This window comes from Pseudochaenichthys georgianus, chromosome 17, assembly GCF_902827115.2.
Source record: "Pseudochaenichthys georgianus chromosome 17, fPseGeo1.2, whole genome shotgun sequence".
In the NCBI taxonomy this organism is placed as follows: domain Eukaryota; kingdom Metazoa; phylum Chordata; class Actinopteri; order Perciformes; family Channichthyidae; genus Pseudochaenichthys; species Pseudochaenichthys georgianus.
Window position 1 is genome coordinate 15252385 of NC_047519.1, and position 23943 is coordinate 15276327.

General features: G+C 41.9%; 1 protein-coding gene across 5 annotated transcripts in view; it reads right to left on the reverse strand.

Annotated features, from left to right (window-relative positions):
• rnf220a (ring finger protein 220a) overlaps window positions 1-23943 on the reverse strand; it is a 175649-nt gene that overhangs the window by 16664 nt on the left and 135042 nt on the right. For 3 of the 5 annotated variants that reach the window (XM_071206239.1, XM_034104411.2, XM_034104412.2), the window contains 6 exons: window positions 22249-22291; window positions 19435-19559; window positions 17572-17695; window positions 9271-9463; window positions 9117-9172; window positions 8645-8756 (listed from right to left, as the gene is read on the reverse strand). In XM_071206239.1, coding sequence (XP_071062340.1) covers window positions 8645-8756; window positions 9117-9172; window positions 9271-9463; window positions 17572-17695; window positions 19435-19559; window positions 22249-22291 — 653 coding nt within the window. The remainder of the gene's footprint in view (window positions 1-8644; window positions 8757-9116; window positions 9173-9270; window positions 9464-17571; window positions 17696-19434; window positions 19560-22248; window positions 22292-23943) is intronic. The other 2 variants (XM_071206238.1, XM_034104413.2) reach the window with 1 other exon arrangement.

Here is a 23943-nt window from a genome sequence, read left to right on the forward strand (position 1 = left end):
AATTTTTTAATTTACTATATCAGTACTTTGTAGGTTTATATGTACGTAATCTGCGCGTCCACATCTCCACGTGCAGTGCTGCATAAACATGGCTGAGTCAGCGATAACTCTCGAGGGGTGGAGGTATGCCCATTATTTTGAGTTCATCCGAAGAATAGACAGGAATGTGACGGTGAGGTGCAAACTGTGTCCAGGCCAGAAGCTGCTATCCACTGCTGTGAACACCACGTCAAACCTCAACAAGCACCTGCAAAGAACACATGCTAAGGTGGAGCTACCGCACACGCTATTTGTTGTTTGTTTGTATCACAGTCTGTTCTTCTTCTGTCTTCCGGTTGTTGCCTGTTTTGAATGACGAATACACATTACCGCCGCCTGCTGGTAAGGAGAGTTATTGCCACTCACGCATGCGCAGTTCGTACGTGCTCGGCTTTGCGGTGTCTGGTTCCAGTGCAACACATGGCCAACACGCAGGAGAACACGCCGACCCAACAGCGTGAGCAGAGATAGACTGCGCAAAATATACAGATAGCAGGAGACAGAGGACAGCCACGGTCAGATAGGAAAACATTCAGGATCTGGATCAGTCTTATGCGACAATGGAAACTGAACTAAAGAGAACATTTGAAACTTTAGCAGTCTGCGTGATCTGCCTGCAGGGAGGGGCGGGCCGGCCCTGCGAGTAAAGTAACGAGTTACTTTATGTAGAGAGTAACGAAGTAGTGTAATATATTACTTTTTTTTTTAAAAAGTAATATGTAATATAGCCTATTACTTTTTTTTAGTAACGACCCCATCTCTGCTGAAATGTTACATTTATAATTTGTAGTTCAGGACCATGGACAATGCAGCTTCCTTGCATTGACAGTTCTCTGTGCTGGATTTCCTTTGTCTCATTTTTAATGTTGTGACCTGTCTGGTTTAAATGAGTGTGTTGCTGCTTTGATGAAGCCTAATTTGATAACGTTTCAAATTAATTTCTGAAATATTTCGTTAATAAATATTTCATGAGTATAGTCTTTGTCACATTTTATTTGGCATTAGTAAATAATTATGCACATTTACAGATATTTTACATGATATGAGTGATAACACGTATTATAAGGGCTATTTTGCACAATAGGTGTGCCTTGAGATTTTTACTTGTCCTTTGGTGTGCCTTGGGCACAACAAGTTTGGGAACCACTGGGATAGAGGACATCAGACTCCAGAGAAAATTAGCTCGAGTCCGAGTCCAAGTCGGAGCATCAATGTACAAGTCAAGTCCGAGTCATCGTGGGGGGAACAATTCACGAGTCAGAGTCCAAGTCATCGTGCGCGAGAATTCACGAGTCCAAGTCCGAGTCGCGTCAATCAGTGAGCGAGTCCGAGGCGAGTCCCGAAAATCAGCACTCGAGTCCGAGTCCAGGACTCGAGTGCTCCATCTCTGCATTTAATATAAAAGTAGTTTGTCGTTGCATTGTATGAAAGAGACTATTCTCAGAGGTAGGTCTATTTACTTTACATTATTCATTTAAATTGTGTTGCTGTTTTGTATTTTCTAACAGGGAATAATACTCTGTTGTGCCTTGACATTAAGCCCTCTTCTTAGAAAACATATATAGATATATGTTGTGTATCGCCATTCGGCCTTCAAAATATAGAGATAGGATTTTGGTCCTTTTTTGACCCAGCGATAGTCAACATGTGTTTTCAGGGAGTTTTTGAAAAGTTCTATGCTAACATTGACACAGAAACAGTTAATAAGCTAAATGTAACAATGCATTAACACATTTTATCCTTTGCACTCCCCTCTCAAATTGACTTGTTTTGACTTTAAGTAAAGTGCCCATTCCTCTTTTTCTAATATCTCTTGTTTAACTTTCATCCTCTGGATCTCCTCTCTTTTGTTTTGCCATCTATCCTCATGTCCATTCATCCCTCTCAATTTATCTCCTTCCTTCTGTTTTTATCTCCTCTCCCCCTTTCTTCATCCCTCCTTCATTCTATCTACCGTCCTACCTTCCTCTCTCCCTGAGCAGCCTCTGATTAATGTGTAGCATGATAACAGAAAATGTGCATTTAACACTGTCCGACAGCATATGAAGCAGCCATAACTAAATCAATACGGTCGACGGCAGACCACAGCGCTGCAGCTGATGATGATTTGGCGCAGCGAGACGAGGCCGCACCGTGTTTATTATAGCCATCCGCACGATGTGCGTGTTAAAATTGGACTGTGTGTGTGTTTATGGTGATGTGGTCATTTTGCAGCCTGATAGCTAGCTGATCTATGGTATTGATCTGGATGGGAAAGGACAAGCGGAGAGAGGGCAAGAGTGGAATAGAACGATAAGTGGCTGTGTGTGTGTGTCCTAGGATATGGCTTCATTTGCTGCATCCTCAAACAGCAAAGGCTACAAGGAAAGGATAACAAGGATTGACTTTCTGAATGTACTATCAATCCATGCTTGCAATGCAATAGAAGTTAACATGAATATATTTACATTGTATTTCCGTCATTCCTATCATAAAGCTTATTGAAATGAAACATATTTGGTTTGCAAGACCATCACCAGAATTCTATAATTACTCCAGTGTTAAGCTGAGGAACTGGTGCAAAAGCAACAACAACTCTCTAAAAACTCTGATGTGATCGACGCACATGTATTTCTCCATCTTTTTTAAAACCTTGGAAGAAAAACTAAACATTTTAAAACAAAGTTAAGGTAAATGTAATTTATTTGTACATTTTAGTTGTTGGATCATTGGTCAAATCAAGCAATACAGCTGCACTCGGTTTTTTACACTTTCCTTTTTACTATTTTTTGATATTCATGAACGACTTAGCAAGTCAGTTTGTCTTCCTTCATGAGAAAGGTGGACCTGCTCCATCCCCTGCCTGAAGCCCACCACCGTCCTGTGTCTATAAAGGCTAAGTTGGGACTCCTAGACTGGCTGGCCGTCCCGTGCCCTATAAAATGCTTTAGCCTCTCCTCTTATTAGTCTGGAGATTGTAAAAAGCCATTTAGCCTTGATTAGCCTGCTAGCTGATAAATGGTCAGTGGACTGGATGGGGGTTGTCCCTAAAACAAGGCTGTCTGCCTTTTAACAACTCCAATAAAGCTCCCTGTCACTCAGTCGAGGAAAAAACTCTGCCAAAGCGCTTCCCGTCTTTGTCTGAAGTGAAGGACAGAGAAATAAGTTTCTGCTTTTTACCCTTTCGCCTCTATATTAGTCGTTCTGTCTATATAATCAAAATCTGTTTAGCAAAGGTGATTTTTGGAAAGTCGTTTAACTTCCTAATTTGATATGTTCATTTAATTTGACGTGGCCCATTTCAACTGGGGGCCAAGGAGGTGGAGGGGGGGGGTTGAGGAGATGCAAAGATTGAATGGAGGCAAAAAGGAGAACAGGATGACTTCACAGGACCAGGGAAAGGAAAGACAACTCTCCTGGGCTACACAGAGAGATAAACTGCCTCTCCACCAGCAAAAAGTACAAATCCTTGAGTTTAAGCTCTTTATGCTGCGTCACTGATTTAATGGCTCAGGGGTTTTCAAGCTTTTCAGTTTAGGAGCCAAAAATACTGAAATTGATGTCACTGGGACTCTGGCTTAGCAAAGATGTCAGGTGGACTCGCATAAACACTTCAGATTGGGTAACAACCTAAAGTGTAAGGGTGTTACAGCAAGTTTCCATGAGTGTGTGTCCCAGGGGGAGACTCACGTTATTTACGCTACTTTAAAACATATTCACATCATATGGTTATAAACCTGATTTGCGAGCTTGTATGCAGGTATTGGTGGCGATACAACAATACTAATGATACTATTTGGCTATTGCATGTGTAAGCTGTTGATAACAGTTCTTAAAAAGAAAGAGCCTTGGAATGTGCTTACATTTAAATCAGGAAGTTAAATGGAATTAGGTTTTACATTAGAAATAAAGTCCTGGACTCTATGTTGAATACAATAGCTGTACAGGAACACCAGATCTAACATTTATAAATCGTTGTATGGATATTAAGCTGTATGTACTGCACATCTGTTTGGGCCGAGTGTTTGTGGGCACAGTGGGACAAAGCTCCGTCTCGGTACGTTTCGACTGAAGCCGTGGCCTTCATTTGAAAGCCTGGCGTCATAAAACTTAAAGATCCAACACTGAAATAAAACTTCCATTCACGCAACATGCTGCTACTACAGCTCAGTTAGTGGCCCACAGGGCTATTTTGGACGCTGTGTGGGTGTGTGTGAGTGAAAGAAAGTGAAATTGCCGTGCATTTCCATCTCCACTCAGCCCTATGGCGACAAGCAGGCAGGAGCGCCTGACAGAGACAGATAGATGGCTGCGCCTCCCCTCTATTTAGCGCTCCATCCCCAACGTGTGTGGGGCTATTTCTCATTTCATTAGTGTGTGTGTGTGTGTGTGTGTAGCTGAAGACCCTCCACCATCCATCTCAATCAGTCCCGTGTCTTAATCTACTGTCTACCTACATTGTGGCCTCACTCGGCCTCTCTGGCTCAACGCGAGCACACAGCAAATTATAAAATTAACAATTCTCAAAAAAACCACAATATTCTAGGAAACATTTGATCCACCTGGTAGGGAAATACATCTCTGTCAGGCAGGTGCTGTGAAAATAGCAGCGGTAAATCCCTTTAGAGCATCATTGTCTGCTGCACCCTGTTAACCGAGGCCTTAACTACACTGACACACCATGATAAAACATTTAAGTCACTATTGATTTCCTTTGCCCCAGCCCGATGTGTGTGTGTGTGTCTGAGTGTGTGTTTATGTGTGTGTAGGTCTCAGGGGGCAAAAGGGTAGGGGGGGTGTTTTGTAAGTGCCCGAGAAAAATTGAGACAGAGGACGAGAAGAGAAGAGCAATGGGAAAGAGAAAAAGAAGGCAGAAAGAGAGAGAAATGTGGCTTAGCAACATCAATAAAGGAGAAGAAGGCAGCCAGAGCTACTGGGCAGTGTGTGTGTGTGTGTGTGTGTGTGTGTGTGTGTGTGTGGGGGGGGGGAAATCTAGCTTCATCACTTCCAAATTGAGGACAGATTCAATTATTTGCAGAAACCACATGGAAATCTCTCCGCATTGTTCCAGCTGGAGCACCAAATTTGGCAGCAATCGCATTGGCGGCATTGGAGGGGCCATTTATCTTGGAGGGGAAAGAGCGTCTCAGGCGTTGCACGTGAATGTGTGTGTGTGTGTGTGTGTATGTGTGTGTGTGAGCTCATTTATCTTGCGGGGGAATGAGCAAGGGAACAAGGACGCCCCGGGAGGCGACCAGATCATTACCCATCTGGGATCAGAGACAGAGAGAGAGAGATTTCACCAACGCTGTGCAGAGCCACACACACACCGACACACACACATGCACAATGTATCAATGTAACGAAAGGAGACAAATCTCATTTTCATTTGGGGACGGAGAGGCACAGAAGCTCCACAAATACGTGCATTTATAGCAAGTGGAGAGGAGTGAGGCGGGGAATTGTTCCAGCCAGCTGACTGCCTGTTCCATTGCAATCATTCAGCATCTCGTTGGCTGGCTTTAAATGGATACTTAGATTAAGGCATGTTCTGCTCCAGGTGGCCAATAACACCTCAGCTAGAACATCATGTAGCGACACATTCTGGCCTTAACTAAGTCATAACGTCACATCTTTTCCTGGAAATTCTTAGGATTTAAGGTACCGTACTTTTTGGACTATAAAGCGCACCTGCATATAAGCCGCAGCAGCTAAATTGTCCGTCTGTCTTGCTCTCGTTCTGTCTCTCGGTTCCACTTTTACTTTGCCTCACTCTTTTCCGGCCTCCAGCTTTTCCTGCTGGAGCCCGCCGCTTAAAGGTGGCGGGCGCGGACCGGTCATAGAGCCCATAGCGTTAAAGGTGGTTAATTTTACCTGTAAAATCCATAGATTTAGGAGGTTCCCTAGTGGCCGTTAGCTGTACAAAAAAAATGGGGGGAAAAGTTGCGGCTTATAGTCCGAGAAGTACGGTAGTTCTTGGAAATATGCTTCAGGTGAGAGTTGATGATTCCAACTAAATGAGATCTGTTCCTTGCCAGGACATATTCCCTTACTGACATTAGTCTTAGTTGTGTATGGTCTATGGCAGGAACATTTATTACAAAAACGGTCTTAAAGTAACTGCTTTGGAAAGAAACTTGGACTCGATGCCATCTAAAACTGTCCAACACTAGACAACAACAATGAGTTGTTTCACAGAAAAACAATTGCCAACTTTTTCGATAATTCATTATTTGTTCATCTGGAACTGAGTTGTTCAGTCTCTAAAAAACAAATATGTCATGCTTTTCTCAGTTTTATATTGTATTAAAGTGTATGAAAATATATTTCAAGATACCAGGGTGGACTTCGGGAAATTTGGATGCACATTTTTCATGTTTTTCTGACATTTTATAACCAATTAATTGATATATAGATATGTATATATCTATATATATATAGAAAGTGATCGGCACATTTATCACAATGAAAATAATCCTTAGTTGCATCTCTATCCTCTACAATAACAAATAGCTTTGCAACTATTTAATGTAAACAGCACCATAGGAGGGCAACGCTTCCTCACCGACATCAATACCATGCCTACTGTGCACAAATAGATCAATCAGCGCTGTTTGACTATTGTCTCTACACACACACCTGCTTACATCTCATTCTCTCAGACACAAAGATAAACACAGGGTTAAACAAGGACGATCACAGCACGGGGAAAAAAGAAACTTCAAATGCATCCCCTCACCACACACACACACACACACACACACACACACACACACACACACACACACACACACACACACACACACACACACACACACACACACACACACACACACACACACACACACACCACACACACACACACACACACACACACACACACACACACACACACACACACACACACACACACACACACACACACACACACACACACACACACACACACACACACACACACACACACACACACACACACACACACACACACACACACACACACACACACACACACACACACACACACACACACACACACACACACCTTTACATTTTGCCTGAGGAAATGAAACTGAAAGCGGGAAAGGTTAGGAAAATGAGATGAGGGGGGATTTTTAGGGGGTATTCTAAAAAGGCACTTTGGGTGGACAAAGGAAAACACTTTAGGAAATAGGGTCTGGGATGGAAGGCAACAAGCAGACTGACCCCAGCTCAGTGTGTGTAATCGCACGGGGCAAAAGGACAGGAGAATATGCCAGACATGCAGAAGCAACCAATCAACCAAATCCCTCTTTCTCTTTGCTCGCTTGCCCACTGACGTTTCTCTCTCGCAATGAGCTGACCTCTATTGCCCATGCGGGGGACAGGGTGTGTGTGTGTGTGTGTGTGTGTGTGTGTGTGTGTGTGTGATTGTTTGCTTGTGGCAGAATATGGATGAGGAGATGGAAATGAGGGCAGTGCTTGTTTGCAGCACAGCAAAGCGAGGGGGCTTTTTTTGTTCTGTCCAACATTGACAATGACAATATGACATCATTAGAAGTGTTTCTTTTAAGGCTGAATTGCTAAACCTGGTATCTTGTCAGTTAAAGTACTGCTCTTTTTTGATAATATAGGTTGACTGAGTCGGCTGCAAGGCTGTACTTCGACCAGTATTGTGAAACTTAAATTGGAGTTGCTTTTTTATATACGAAGAATCATTTGTTGGGTCCTTTTTTTTGTGCTAAATTTAGGTTGGGGGAGATCTGCAACATCGAGACCCTCGACATTTGTGTCGTTTTTGGTTCATGGCCTCCTAGAATACGAAAATATAATTCAAATACACACTGACCGACCACACTTATTCATGTAGATGGCTGTGTTAACAGGGACGGACATTTTGATTTTAATATGTTTGGGTAATAGTTCATCATTTTGAGCAATGTTTGTCATTAGGGTCATTTGTTTTCCCTAATGTCTGCCTCCAATCCATGAATGCCACAAGTGTGATGTTCAGGGTCCAATCTTATGTTATCTTATTAATCGGTGTTGTTGTGAGATAACATTAGCATCTTTTCACACTGCTGCCTTCACGAGTGTGTCCCGTATCTGCTTGTGTCTATGTCGCCATTAATGATTCTAAGGCAGCTCTGAGGGGACACAACTGCAGGAAAATCAATACCTGGAGACACACTCCTAGTCACACACACACACACACACACACACACACACACACACACACACACACACACACACACACACACACACACACACACACACACACACACACACACACACACACACACACACACACACACACACACACACACACACACACACACACACACACACACACACACACACACACACACACACACACACACACACACACACACACACACACACACACACACACACACACACACACACACACACACACACACACACACACAGGAAAAACAGAAACCACACAAATTGCATCATTTATGACCGTCTACAAGTCGACTCTCCCACAAGTACGAAAACTCATCACAAAGTCATACAATCGCAGAGTGTGTGTGTGAGGCGTCTGATGTGACGATGGGAAACGTGACAGTGGTTTCTGCCTCAACTAAATCACAAAGCGTGTGTGCACATATGAGTAACCTACTTTTCGATCTCGCTGTTTTTACAGGTGCGCGGGGCGCAGGAGGAAGAGCAGGAGGATGAAGGAGTGCCGGGGTCTGTCTTGCTGCTTTCTCCGTTGCTTGTTGAAGGCATCTCTGTAAACACAAACAGCAGGCATGGTTAACACTGGACAACAAGCTTCAATTAGCATTCAACAGCTCAATGCTACATTCCTAGAAACTGTCAAAATGAGTAGATTAAGTGAAATGAATATATAATAATATGCTTTATAAATACAAGACTTAATTTGACAACATCTTGGCTCTTAAATTGATTAACTGAGCTCATGACTTGTGGTAAATGTTCCACCTATTGAATGGGGGATTTGTTTGCTAATAAAACCTATGGCACTTTTGACAAAGATCTATCTTTTCGTGTGAGTAAGTATATACACTTTATATGAAGTCCTACAATACTAAACTCTTATTAATACATTTGTGAAATGAAAATCTTACCGTCGCTGGCCCATTTGGAGCATTCAGGCGTTATTCTGTTAGAAGGCATCCCACCGCTGCAACACAGAGACACAACAGTTAGTATGAACCTTTAGGGTGCATTCCATCAGCCAACATTAGTTAACTCTGCTAGCTCATTGTTAAGGTTTCGTACTTGAGCACGGCCCCCCGTAGCGCCTCCCTCTCCCGGGCCTCCCCCTGGTCCTCCCCGGCCCCGGAGCAGGGGATGATGTCGGCCTCGGTGTACTGCGCCTTGCCGTACTCCAAGGTGTCGTCTCCGTCCACGTCTAAGTCTGCGTCGCTGTCTGCCGCGCTCTCCTTGACGCTACACGTGGCGAAACCAGTCGCTGTGAAAGTAATTCAAAGACCATTTTTTAGGATTATTTATATTTCACATCACTAACCTTGGAAATTGTGTGCAGGAGTGTGACAGAACATTGGTCCCAAGTGCTTTGATATATTGAAAAACTGGTCATCAGCTGAATATTGAGCCCACATTTAAATAGTACAATCCCACAGCTAATCACTCGTACTCCAACGCAATGCAGTGAGGTTTGTTCTAAAAGTTATTGAATGAATTACGTGCTAATTGCTGCTCAAAAAAGCCCCAAAGTGAAAAAACACTGTTATTGTGGCACATGAAAATAGCAATGAATAGAAAAATCAGAGGGGGGCATTAGAAACCAAACTCTGTTTTATTTTCAAATATTTGTACATACTTAATTCATTTTTAATTACATATTGTTATCATTACGTATCATTGTATCCCTTAGCTGAAATATGGCTATAATTTCTTCTTTTTTTAACTACACAACATAACTAAATTCACTCAGTGGCAGCCCAAGCGTTCCCTTTTAAAGTTATGACTGCGTTGTCCTCATCTCTTGATTCCACTAGGCACATTTTAAAGGTCTAGCAAAATACTTTAAAAAAAGGGCCTCAAACTTCATCCTGAAAAACGTTAAGATCTTAAATTTAGCTCAGCTAAAACTTTACTTTTTCCCTTTCCAATTACAGGTCTGTAGATGGGAAAATATTTGGTCAGAAAGACAGCGTTCAGACATGGGTGAACTGATGAAGACTGACACCTTGCCCATCAATCCCTGAGAGAAAGAGAGGGCGAGTGTGTGTGTGTGTGTGTGTGAGTGGCACTTCTATAAACCCAGTGATAAACGCTCAGACAAACCCTCACCGCTGCCTGACTGCTCCCTTCAGCTCCACTTAGCCACAGAGCAGGCTGTGTGTGTGTCCGTCACTTAAGAGGCGTCTCCTCAGTGTTTGTTTTAGACTGTCTGTCCCTCTGTCACTTAGGACCCTTCTCTCCAACCCCCTTGAAGGAGTGTGTGTGTGTGTGTGTGTGTGTGTGTGTGTGTGTGTGCACGCACGCAAGTGTGAGTCAGTCTACCTGTCACTTACTCGTGTCTATCTACCACGCATAGGTAGGTAAGGTATGTGTGAGTTACTATTTGAGCACTTGCAGGTGGGTAGGTGTGTGTGTGTTTCACTTGAGATGTGACTCTGAATGTTTCTGTGTGTGTGTACCAGTGACAGGCTGACAGCCATCTTATTTACACCTATCCCAATTTCTACAAGCTCTTAGCTGGACTAGTGTGCTCTGTGTGTATGTGACAAGTGTGTGTGTGTGTGTGTGTGTGTGTGTGTGTGTGTGTGTGTGTGTGTGTGTGTGTGTGTGTGTGTGTGTGTGTGTGTGTGTGTGTGTGTGTGTATGGGACCAGATTGAAACTCGACACCGTTGACAGCCATCTTATTTAACCCCCCTGTCCCAGTATGTGTGTCTCGATACTTGACTCCCTCTCAGTGCACTACACTGTTTCACTGTGGCGTCTTTGTCAAACTCGTCTTGGAGGAGATTTAAACACCTGCTCCTCCTCCTCCTCCTCCTCCTCCTTAACTGCAGAATTCATTTCACTCTTACTCTAGAAAATCATTTTTAAAATGAGGAGGGAGGAGAATGAATGTGTCGAACGGTAAAGCCAGCAAGATAACACGCGCCACCAATGCTAAGCTGTTGTACTACAGGGGCCATGGTTTTTAGTGACCAAATAAAAAGGACCTTTTAACTTTTATTTGGTCTCCGCAGCAGAAGGGATCATACGGTAACAATGGGCACGCAGTGTAAATCTCTGCTCCGCTCGGCTACTGAGGCTGGTTACTCAGGGCACAGCAGAAGGTGAACAGAGCACGTGTCACATTATACCTGGTTGAACTACATTCCTTTTTTCACTGGCAGATTTTCTAATCGCTAATTAGTTTGGTTAGGGTACAGTTCTGTGTTTCAGGGAACTGCGTTTTATTGCTGACCTGTCTTTCACCTACTACAACCTTTTGTTGACGTATGAGGTCCATACTTAGGTTCACACATGGAGGTAGGACCAATATTCTCTGGTCTTTTTACATCTAACCTTAAGCCAGTCTACCCAGAATGCCTTTGTCAGAAAGATTAGGTACCAATCTTTGAAAGGCAGGCTTCGTATCCAGCAGATGTACATGAGAGTAAAACAGATATCCTTCACTGCAAACCACCAATGCTTTAGTGGTTGGGGCATAATCTGATCAACTGATTTCACTATAGATCTTGTGGCTAGTTAGCCACAATAACTGGCTTCAAGAATTGGAACTTGGGCATGTGGGTAGAGGTTTTTCCAGATGTTGCCTCAACCTCAAAGCCACAGAGATGCTCCAGAATCTGTGCTTTGATCATAAACCCGATATCTATCTAAGGATAGAGGGTGTCGTTTTTCTCATACTGATATTCTGAACAATCTGTGCGGTTGTATTTGCTGTAAAGTGTCTCTACTGTAGGCTATTTTTATTTTATGTACAGCACTTTGGCTCGACCAAAGATCGTTTATAAATGTGCTTTATAAATAAAACTTGATTTGATAAGTGGATCCATAAAAACCTGTAGCCTGAGGGATTATTAACTTTACAGGTTCTTTACAGGACTGATCTGAGGATCAGTTATGGGTCTAAAATACAGCTGAGAATAAATAAAACAAAGCACAAGACAAAGACTTTTAAACTAACCGGGCAAATATACAGTATATTACAGTAGTATATCGATGAGTGTCGATTTTTGTGGGGTGATTTTGTGTTTATTTAGTTAATTTAATGGTTGTGTGAGTTAGTCTTTTAACTGTTCTAAGAATAACCAAGGCTGCTTTGATGAATGTATGCGTTTCATATTTCTAAACTGAAACTGTGGCCTAGGTCGGGATGCCGCAACACACAGAATTGCACGAATATATCTTCAATAGCAGAGGTTGACCAGTTGGACTATTTTTAAATATCGCCCAAGCCTTAAAAGATGGATATGATGTGTTATTTCCTTACAGATATGTGGCCTATTTTAGCATAGACAAACTGTACATGTCTTAGGTGTTTTAAATGTGAGCATATGTGTGGCCCGCTGTGTGTGTGTCGGTGCTTCCATCTGTCCCTCTAAGCAGTCTTGGCAGGCCAATCTAATCTGGCCAAGGAAAGGTCAGCCCCACTCTAACTGCCTTTCACTCACATTATGCACCCACATCCCCCCCCACTTTCCTTTTTACCCCTCCACCTCTCTTCTTATTTATTCCTCACCTTATTTCCCCTCCTTTTTACATCATCACTCCTTTCTTACCTTTATACTTTCGCATTTATCCGACGTATCCCCTTTCTACTAATGCTCCCTTCCTTGTGTTTTTGACTGTTCTCTTTTACCACGTTGATGTTTCTCTCTACTCCTGTATCAATTGTTCTCTCCCCCCCCCCCCCCCCCGTACCAGTTTCCTCTCTTTTTCCGCTTGACAGGCGTGATCAATACACACACTTCCCGACTTCTACAGGGCCATCCTGGTCTGCCTCATTATCATAACCATCTCCTGAATACCGGTGACTCTTAACATGCTAACTACATGTTTTATCCTCTGATTTACATGTTTGCAACAGCGAACACACTCAATCTACATAGGTGTCACCTCAGCACTGCTACAAGTCAAGATCTGAGGAGGCAGGCGGGATCAAAGACTCATCAGGCTGACTGACAGCCCGGATCAACCAATCCACCGACCTCGCAGACATCCCGTTACCATAGCAATTATCTGGACCCTCTAAGAAGCAGAGAGGAGGAGAGTCAAAGGTCATCACACTATCTTTCTGCCATTTACAGGTCAGAGAGAGAGAGATGGGGAAAGGGACACAGACACAAAGACGGCCATCTTTGAAGTCCATTTACAAAGCGCAGATTTTCTCCTCTCTCTCAATCCCTCTGGGCCATCTCATCCTGCAGTAATCCCCCTCTTCTTCTCCTCCTCCGTCTCTCAGGACGGGCTGATATCAGACCTCTGGATCTGTCTGCCTCCCTGTCTGCGGATAAACTCACAGATCAACCACTCTGTTCAATGCCTGGTAATGCCAATGGAAAAGCACGAGAGAACCAAAGATGAATAGGAAAAAAAATAAAAATATGTTGTATTCAAATGTATTTTTAGTTTTGGCTGTCATTCCAGCCAAAATGTTCATAATTGATTACTTGGTGAAATATCATTAAAGTATTGCAGTTGTTTGCTGGATATCAGGAACTTGAAGTGCTATTGGACCCCATTGGGCTCTGGAAACTTTGTACTGAATTTGAAAGTATTCCCTGGCATCGTGCTTTCAAAATGATTCCATTGTGAAAGAAGAAAAGTGTCTATTTGCAGATCTCTCAGAATGTCTTTTTAGCCTTGTTAAACTATTCTTTAAATATTTCCTCATTGTAATCTACATTTATTGGAGTTTAAACTATTTTATTAAGGTTCACTTTTTTGTGCTGCTTGATTGAAGACAAATAATGAGAACAATTGATTTGATATGAAAATAAGGGCTTTGCACCCTTAAAGTCTGAACATCTTTACGTTTTGGAATCTGTACAAAAACTGGGCTCTCTTCTCGGCGCTAATATCAAAACAATTCAAATGGAACAATCCAAAGTGTAAGACATTATGATGAAAACTTGGGCCAATGTATCCCGCAAGGTTAAGAAGAATCTAGTTGCTTTCCGGCTCATAAAACGGACACTTGGACCGACAGACAGTCCACTAGACAGACGAAGAAGGCTCTCTGTCTGAGCTGAGGCTCCTTTCAACCTGGCTAAGCCGGTGCGAGACCCAGGGAAGTCTTCCCTCACACAGAGTTCAATCATAAACGGATCTTGTTCGATTTTCCTCCCTCCCTCCTCCCCTTGAAAGGGCCCCGTTCCCTCTGCCTTTCTTCCTGGCGCTCTCAAAGGGAGGGAAGGATGGTGGCACTTCACAGAGGGATAGGCCCTCTCTTCATGCCACCAGCTGAGGAGACCCCCTGCAACATCTCTGTGTGCGTCTGGCCCACGACGGCCCTCCAGAGCCTGCCCGATTCAGCGGCGAGTGTTAGAACCACTGAGGAGCTTTCAAGACAAAATCCACCTTCTGAGCCCTGAGCAGAGTGTGTGAGTGTTTGAAGTGGTTCTCCCCAGGCCACCTCAGTTAAATGTGTCACATCACAAGGCCCCCTATTAGAGAGCGGCAGAAGGGTCCCGTGTCTGCTCGCTTTAACGACGTGAAAGAGAGACGGAGCGCCGGGGAGATGGATGGCCACCTCCCACCCCGCGAGCTGTTCTTTGGAGCGCTACAGTTAAGATTTCAACATTGATCTGTCTTGTCTCCTCAGCTCTCTCTCTCTGGCTTGCAGGTGAGGCTCAGCATGTGTGTGTTTAACAACGGATCGAACAGGCAGAGCTGGAAGGGGACAGATGAAAGCCGAGGCAGAGGGTTTGAAGGAGCCTCTCAGAGATGACAACGGCTCTTTACCTCCATCTGTGCACATCTTGAGGGTTTGCCTCCACCGTTGTTTTTGTATCCACATATTACAGATAAACACACGTGAGGCCACAATGGGGGGCACAGTGCGGAATAAATCATCTAACCCAAAAGTCAAAGTAGATACATTTATCTTTTGGGTTTTTAACATATTATAGACAAAGCGATGAAATAAGGAAATAGTAAGTATATATATATATATATATATATATATCTATAATGAAATTATTTGTAGCTCCATTTTGCGTTCCCAACAGGAACTTATCACTGTTATATTCTACAGATTTTCCAAACAATACATCTAAAAACTATAAAGACATTAACCAGTTCATTATAAAGCAGAAGCTGCAGCACTTTTAATATGAGTAAAGAAATATGTTTCTCCATTCTGGTCTTTGGGTGAATCAAGTATATACAGTAGGGCTGCACGATATTGAAAAAAACTCGTTTTTTGTTCCCCTGCGATATATATTGCGTTTTTTTTTAACCTGTTAAGCCCCAAGTTCCCGGCGGGTACTTTACTTTTTTTTTCACGACACTGTGTCTCAGGGGATCTTAATATTTAAGAACCTATTAATGTGTTATACCAGATTAACGGAAATAATCTCAGCTAACTGACGATACAAACCATTTTTACCAAAACAAAACACAAGTCTCATAAGAAGCATCTAAATGACCCCTGAGCGAAAAATGCTAACGGACTTTGGCACAGAACTCAAGATAAAAGTACCCTTATTACTTATCGTAGCTGCACAAGATATCCGATTAAAGCTGAGACTCCACAGATTATTTAGGTATTACGGCCCGTCCACACTACAGCTTCAAAAAAAGATTGGAGCTGGGCGTGTCTGAAGCTCGACCAACAACCAATCACATGAATCTCCCGCCCCTGACACACAAGCAGCAGTTTGATTGGCTAGAGCTTGTACTGGCATATGATTTGATTGGCTGACGCTTCCACCGAAAGCTTCAGAAGCTTCAAAAGTTGAACATTGCTCAACTTTTGCAGCCTGAAATGCCAGGAAAGCTCCGCTCTGCTTCCCACAATGCAGTTCGGTGTGCCCATTCAAAGTGAATGGGCAGACGCGTTGGAAACCGTTTTTGAAGCTGTCGAAGCTGTAGTGTGGACGGGCCATTAGTATCATCACTGAGTCATCCGAACTCGCGACAGGGGAAGCAAACACAGACATCACAACACGTACCTTTACGGAGCTTCTAGGGGAGATCGTCTCACCGTAGCTGTCAATCTGATCAAAAGACGTGTTCAATGGCATTAAAACGAGAAAAAACGCGGCTGAATCGGTTAATCCATAGGTTTTTAACGTCTCTGTATACAAAAAATTATTTCATTTATAATCCATAATTCTTACATAAAAATGGAATTATGGATTATAAACAATTGCTTCAAAGCCACAGATACATTATTAACCTATGGATCAACCGACTCAGCCGCGTTCTTTCTCGTTTTAATGCCATTGAACACGTCTTTTGATCAGATTGACAGCTACGGTGAGTCTGTTTGCTTCCCCTGTCGCGAGATCGGATCGCTTAGATACTATACTTAAATAATCTGTGGAGTCTCAGCTTTAATCGGATATATTGTATGTGCAGTTTCAATAAGTAATAAGGGTATCTTTATTTTGAATTCTGTGCTAAAGTGCGTTAGCATTGGTAAAAAAATGAATAAAAACACACGTCCCTGCGGTGTGAATATCGCGCATGCGCATATCGTGGTTATCGCCATGACACGATATATCGCTCAGCCCTAATATACAGTATCATGTATTTCATTAAATCATTGTTGTACTACTTGCTCAAACAAGTTAAGCATAAGAACATTAAGTGAAATGAGTTTGGCTAAACATAAAATCACAAGTTTGAAAAATGTGAGGAGCAGAAATGTGACAGAGAGCTATCAGTGTGTGTGTTGTGTCACAGAGCAGCCGTGCTCCCCAGTGACCAGCCCTCCCATACAGCGCCATAATTGCATTTCTGCATTTCTACACACACACACACACACACACACACACACACACACACACACACACACACACACACACACACACACACACACACACACACACACACACACACACACACACACACACACACACACACACACACACACACACACACACACACACACACACACACACACACACACACACACACACACACACACACACACACACACACACACACACACACACACACACACACACACACACACACACACACACACACACACTTCCCCTCGGCTCCCTGGTCCCATTCAACACAGCTGACAACAGACTCAACACTGAATTGCTGGCTAACATGTGTAAGAAGGGGAGGTTTGAACTGAAAGGTAATTACACCAATGATGGCTGAAATATGTGGAACATTTTAAAATGTGAATGCGTAGAAAGGACTTCAAAATGTGTGAAAAAGTTTACAAATCGCAAAAATCGTAAAAGCATTCGAATGCAGAGTGTTCCCAGAATGTCAAATATTACTAAAAAGGTTTAAAAGATATGAATTAGAAAAGCTAGCATGCATATCCTACATGAGCTAATGGTGTTATGATGTTTGAAGGAAGTCGGTGTGTTGGAATATGTGAAGTGTGCGTGTGTGTGTACCTCTGAAGCCTCCTTCCAGCAAGGCTGTGGCTCTGATCCTCTTCTGCCCCGCCCACTCGTACTCCTCAAAGCCCCGCCCATTTTCTCCATCTGCAGAGTCATCGTCACCTAGCGTACCCTCACGCTGACATAGACAAACGGACACATGTTAATGAAAGCAAACATTTCACACATTTGGTGGCACTTTGTTCTTGAAAAATAGTGGTGAGGTGTAAGAAAGGCCAGATCTCCATAGGACGCGTTATCTGTACTATACCATGAGCAGCTGTGATGAGCACTACTATTGTTCGTTGTCAATAAAACAAGAATACATTTTGTTTATCTAAATAACATGTTTTCATAACAACTACTTGAGTGAAAGCTCCTACTACTTCCTTCTTCTGCTGGGAGGAATCTTCTGTGACATGTTATACCTTTTTGTTCCTATACTCAATATGTTTTCAACAGGACGTAAGCTTTCTCTGCTTTCAAATTAAAGGCCTTTCCATCTTGGAACAGATTCAAATGAATGCTCTGTTTAGCCAAAAGAAGGCTGTTTTGGACTGAAGCATGTCACTAGTTTCAGTACTAAGAATAACAAACCGCTCACATGGCATGGTACAGCACTTTAACGCCTATAGTGCAAAAGAGTTATTAGTGATTCTACAGCTAGTGGAACAGAGAGAAGGCAGTGGGGTGAGAAACAAGTGGATTAGAGGTTAGTGGTAACGATTTGTTGTCTTTTTCGTGTATTCTAGGTAAGAACAGAACTGCTGAGCATCTACAGGAAAGAATGACTGGAGACTAGGGCTGCTCGATTATGGCAAATCATAATCTCAATTATTTGGGTCAATAATTGTAATTGCGATTATTAAATGCGATTATTCATTGACTTTGAAAGCATTCATTTATTGGGGGAAAAAAAATCGTTTTATTTCGATTACGTTGTTTTCGTAATAGTTGCAAGCCATAATCGTAATCGCGATTAAAATACGATTAATTGAGCAGCCCTACTGGAGACCAAGTTTGACATTATAGGCTGTCGTTGGGGTGACATCTACATACAAGAGAGAAGACTTTTAAAGTCTCCCTGCGTGGGCTTCATCTTCAGCAAGCATAGGCCAAATTGGTCCTCATCTACAGATATGAAAGAGGTAACTGATCATTCAGGAGACGCATGCCAATGGATAAGATGCAAACTTGTCATATGGGATAAACCAAAGCCTTTAGCTTAAATGTTGTTGTGTCTGCTTTGCTACATCAGCATTTAAGACAGGTTCGTATTTTAACTTCAGCATGTAATTCACTAATTGGATAGAAGCCCCCGATCCACATTCATTGAAATAATGGTGGTAACATATATTTAATGACGCAGGTATAGCTCTCGCTAAAATGACCACTATTCCAGTTGATCGCACTCTTTGGAATTATCTTTTTGGGACTTATGTGTAGAACATTTCTTAATGGCAGTTGATAATGCATTGCTGTGCACTCGCTTTAAGTTTGCCACAGCAAATTGCACTCCTAGACCTGTTTCTAATGTGAAAACTATTTAACCTACAGTAAGAAATACTGCTTTGGAGTACATTTACCCGAAATGTATTCCAAAATGGCATTGCAGTGCAACTTTTACGCAATAACAGCACCAGTATAGAATTGACGTCGGACTGAAAAAGTGATGCACAATCACTGCACCTCTAGATTAGTCAATGGTCAAGTCTTTCAGTTAATCCCATATGATGAGAATGCAGAACCACCACGTGAAGGAAGTTAGGAGGTATTGGTTGGCATCTACACTAATCTACAGAAGTGATTGGACAGCATCTACAGGAAGAGAAGGGTTGACAGGCTGTCCCACTGGTTTCAGAGCCAAGAGTGCACTACCTGGATCAGGCATTGTTCCACATGTCTACTCATATCTTCCTCGCTCCCAGCCAAGGGGGCGCTGCACAGCGGACATACCTGGCCGCCCTCCTCAGGCTTCCTCCTCTTCATCTTTCCTATACGTGCTGGAAATGGACAGACAAGGGAGAGAGACCGATACTGATTTTAATGTCAATGTTTATAATCACGTGAAGGGTTAGTACAATTCAAGCACTTTCAAGGTACCAAAAAGTTCCAGACTTTCAAGCCTTTATTATCTAATCTGGATTGTTAATATGAGTATACATTTACACTCAAACTTATTTCAAAACATTTTTACCAGTTATTCAACAACGATAAATGTATGTTATGATTCGGTTAGGTCATTTCATGCTTGCTTATTTTAATTGGACCTCATTGGACTTATCTAGCTATGAAGTACTTTTGTATTTATACGAGTGATGTGTAGATGAAACAACAGAATATGTTGAAACTTCAATAATTTCTCAAAGGATTTTTCTTCAAATTCACATACATTTCTAACTTGAATTGTTCAAATGAAGCATTTTTCAGACTTTGTAAGAAACACCTACAATAAAAAACCCTGAGGGATATTTGTGTTGGATGGATGTTCCTGGATTGGATATGCATTGTAATATAGCTGCCCTTTATTCTCAATGCTTTAAGTCCATAAGGCTGAGAGGAGGCGGAGCTAAACTTGGCCCCTTCTGAAATGTGTTAAGAAAGAAATGACAAGACGTGACAGTCTCAATCCCCCTTCCTCCTCTCTACATCCACACCCTCCCTCTTCTCTTGGTTCCTCCCCTGCCCTCCTGTCACAGCTTCCCCCCACCACACACACATTTAATTAGAAATTTAACAGAGCAGAACAGCCGTCATTGCGCCCTGAGTCTCTGTCGTTTTTACTTAACTGCAAATGGCGCGCAGGGACATTAATTTTTAGCTGTGTGGGAAAGCAGAGGGGGCCAAAAGGGACATAAGGAAATACAGAGGATGGAGGGAGCGAGGCTGAAGGGTTCAGGACAGAAACGGCCTCCTCCTCCTCTGCCTCCTCCTCCTCCTCCTCCTCCTCTCCTGACGCTAATCGAGGGGAGCGTGGTTAAATAGAGAAGGGAAGGAGCCGCTAATTAGGTCCGGCAGGGATCTCTGCCCCCTCAGCCGCTATACCCCACATGAGAATTATTCCTGGTTCCACATGAGGGCGGAAAGAAAGTAATGGAGGGCGAAGTTTAAACTAAGTTTCTTGTCATGGGCGTCAAGTGTAAAAGGCTGAGTTATCTGCGTGTGCCCTGAGACTAAAACCAGCACACTTCTTAAAATAAAGATCTGATGTGTTATATTAATGCTTTTTGGTTTGACAAAGCTAAGTATTGGCTGTACAAGTGTACATGGGTGACTGACACAAGTTGACAGGTTTTATTCAGTAGCACGAAAAAGAAAGTCAGCTGATATTTGACATCTTTGTAATCACTTCTTAAAACTCATTAGTTAACAAGCCTTTAACTAATGATGATGACACCACTCTGTTTTGCACGACATCCATGTTCCACATGTTTTGACTTCCTTTTTTTGTATTACTGCTGCTTTTGTTGAAAAACTGTGGCCGTTTCTCAATCTCGAGGATACTGGATTCCAAGCCAATATTTCAAGGATGCTACGTCATCAAGTGGCGCAGCAGGACTGTTCCAATCTCCAGCATACTTGGAATTCCACCGAGGCCACGTCCTTGGTTTGGGGGACATTTCGAGGCTGCACATGGGTAGACTTCGCGTCCTTAAAATCCCCACAATGCTTTGCGCACGGATCAATTTCAAAAACCCTTGCGGAGAATGGCTGAACCGACGCAGCACACATTTAAATGTAAGTATGTAGTGGCGTAGAACATGTGTTGGTAAATATGTTACTTTGTTACATTTGTTTGTTATCACCAAAAATGTGTTCGTGAAAGTAAAGCAATTTCATAATTAGATAGACATCGTGAGGTATTTATTTTCGGTACAGTTTATGTTGAAACCGTTAGAAAGAGTGGCACACTTGTTAGCCTGTTCCATTCTTCTTCGTTTTCTGAAGCCGTAGCTTGGAAGTACGCGACTACTACCAAGCCAGCATCCTCGAGATTGAGAAACGGCCTGTGTGTGGGTTTGAGGAACTTTGAACGCATGCTCTGTTGCTGCCTGATCAACATGAAAAGCACTTTGTGACGCTGTATCAATTAAGTTATTATTATTTGTGTTAACATGAATGAGTATTTTTTTCTTTCTTCAGAAAAGAAGATGCTTTGAGATTATCAAAGTATGAGAGGATTACAAATATTCATGAAAAAGTAAAAACTGGAGCCACAGTTGTCCATCATGTGACTTCATTAATGAGTATTGATAGATAAACATCACCGACACCACAGAAAATACACATAAGTAACTTGTGTTCCAATAAATCAAAACACACACAGTTCAGAAATGCCTACTTAGGTAAACAAATACTATTATAGAGACCTTTTTTTATCTCACCTTGAAACTGGGCATATTATGTCATTTGTGTTAATCATTAGTTTATTACATTGTATCATTCGTTTTTTAACTTGTTTTACAATCATCTCCTGGAACTTGAATTCAAGTGTTATCCATTTATTATATTTAGCATTCATGCTAAATATAATAAATGGATCAAATGCAATATTTTATATTAAATAATTATTTGTATTTATTTTATAAGTAAAGTAAATCATGAAAACTACCTTAAAATGAAATGGAGCCATGTACAATATATTATTAAGCCACATTAAGATAAGTGAATCAAGACGCTGTGTGTACATACCATTCAATCTTGTTTGCCTGTTTGCTCGAACTCGTAAAAACGTCTGCAGGCAGAGAGGAAAGAAGAGGGAGGAAATATACATTAGATAATAAATAAACAACATAACATGTTTACAAGTATGATAATAACTTTTCAGAATGGGATTGCTTTGGATGCTGAGACTGGGGCACTGTAAACAAACCTACATGTCTAGTGATCTCCACATCCTCCATGACTCTGAGGCTTCACCCTCAGCTCATTCTATTGCCGCCAAAACTCACTGCTGCAAACGACCAAAGTGTGTTTCCAGATACTGCTCATCGCTGCAAACTAACGCCAGTTTCTACAATTTAATACGGATGGAAAAGGATTGAAAGTGGCGCTTCGAGTCGGCAAATTCTGCTCATGTCCGACGCCATGTTGGCTTGTTTTGATCACGTGACGCTCTAGGGACGGAAGTGAGGAAACGTCACATGTTGTTCCAGATATCAACCGCTAGGGGGAAGCAACGAGTTTCTTTAAATGCTCTTTTTATTATTAGGGTTAAGAGTTTTACATAGCCTGCACATCTGTTATACTCCTGTAGGACTGTTTATTAAATATAAAAAATAAGGAACACAACATTTTACTTTAATATATTAGCTTGGCAGTGGTTGACTTTAACTTATTAACATTTTGAGGTTCTTGTAGGCTACTACTAAAGTTGAGTAGCACTTGAAATGTTTTAGCTCTATGAAACCTGATGTACTTATATGATTCTGTCTTCTTCAAGTTTGTATCGTTGGTCGAATGCACTTATTGTAGTCGCTTTGGATAAAAGCGTCAGCTAAATACAATGTAATGTACTAAACTTGATTATTTCCATGTTGTGGGAGATAAGACTTTTTCTTGGAAGCCAGTATTGTATTTTTTACTCCACCACATTTAATTAATTTATATGCAGGTATGAGAAAGGAGAAGGAGAGAGAAGAAATAATATAATAAGAAGAATGTAGTACATTGAACCACATAAATAAATAATAAAAACAAGAACAGTAAAATTATAAAAAATATTGTTTCAATTATATAAACTTTTTCTCATATCTTATTTTTTATATTGTTTAATATGATATCCAATGTTGAATTATCAAATGTCAAATTATCAACAAGACAGCATTTGTTCGCAATAAGTGAAAAGCCAAAACAGGTTGAGAACAACTAAATTAATCGTTTATAATGCATTGTATTTTTTAATCACATGTCGTTTTAATAATTTAATTTAAATCTGCAAATAACATTGCAGTGAAAACGTGTACGGTAGAAGTATACATTAGGGGATAAGGTGTGTAAAAGGAACTCAAAACTGTCCGCTTTGGAATGAAATTTCAGTCTACACTTATTTAAATTCATGTGGAATATTTGGGGTCTCGGGTAGTTCAGGATGCCTGGGGTGAAATTCCCTTTATCATTACCAATAATGGTCTTATCGCATTGGGAAATACATTAAGTGAGGTCAGATCTCCACTTTTGTCTTGCGGAATGTGCACCTCGGGTCTACTGGGATTCAAAGACAGAGGCCTGTACGAACGTCTTTGGCTTTATGCTGACTAAAGCATCCCACTCGCAGTTATAGATGCCCTCTCTTTGACACGGGAACAGTGAGCAGACAGCAGTCAGGCCTTCTTCTGTTCTAGCCCTCCATCCATCTCCACACTCCTTCCCTCTCTCCCCTATCCT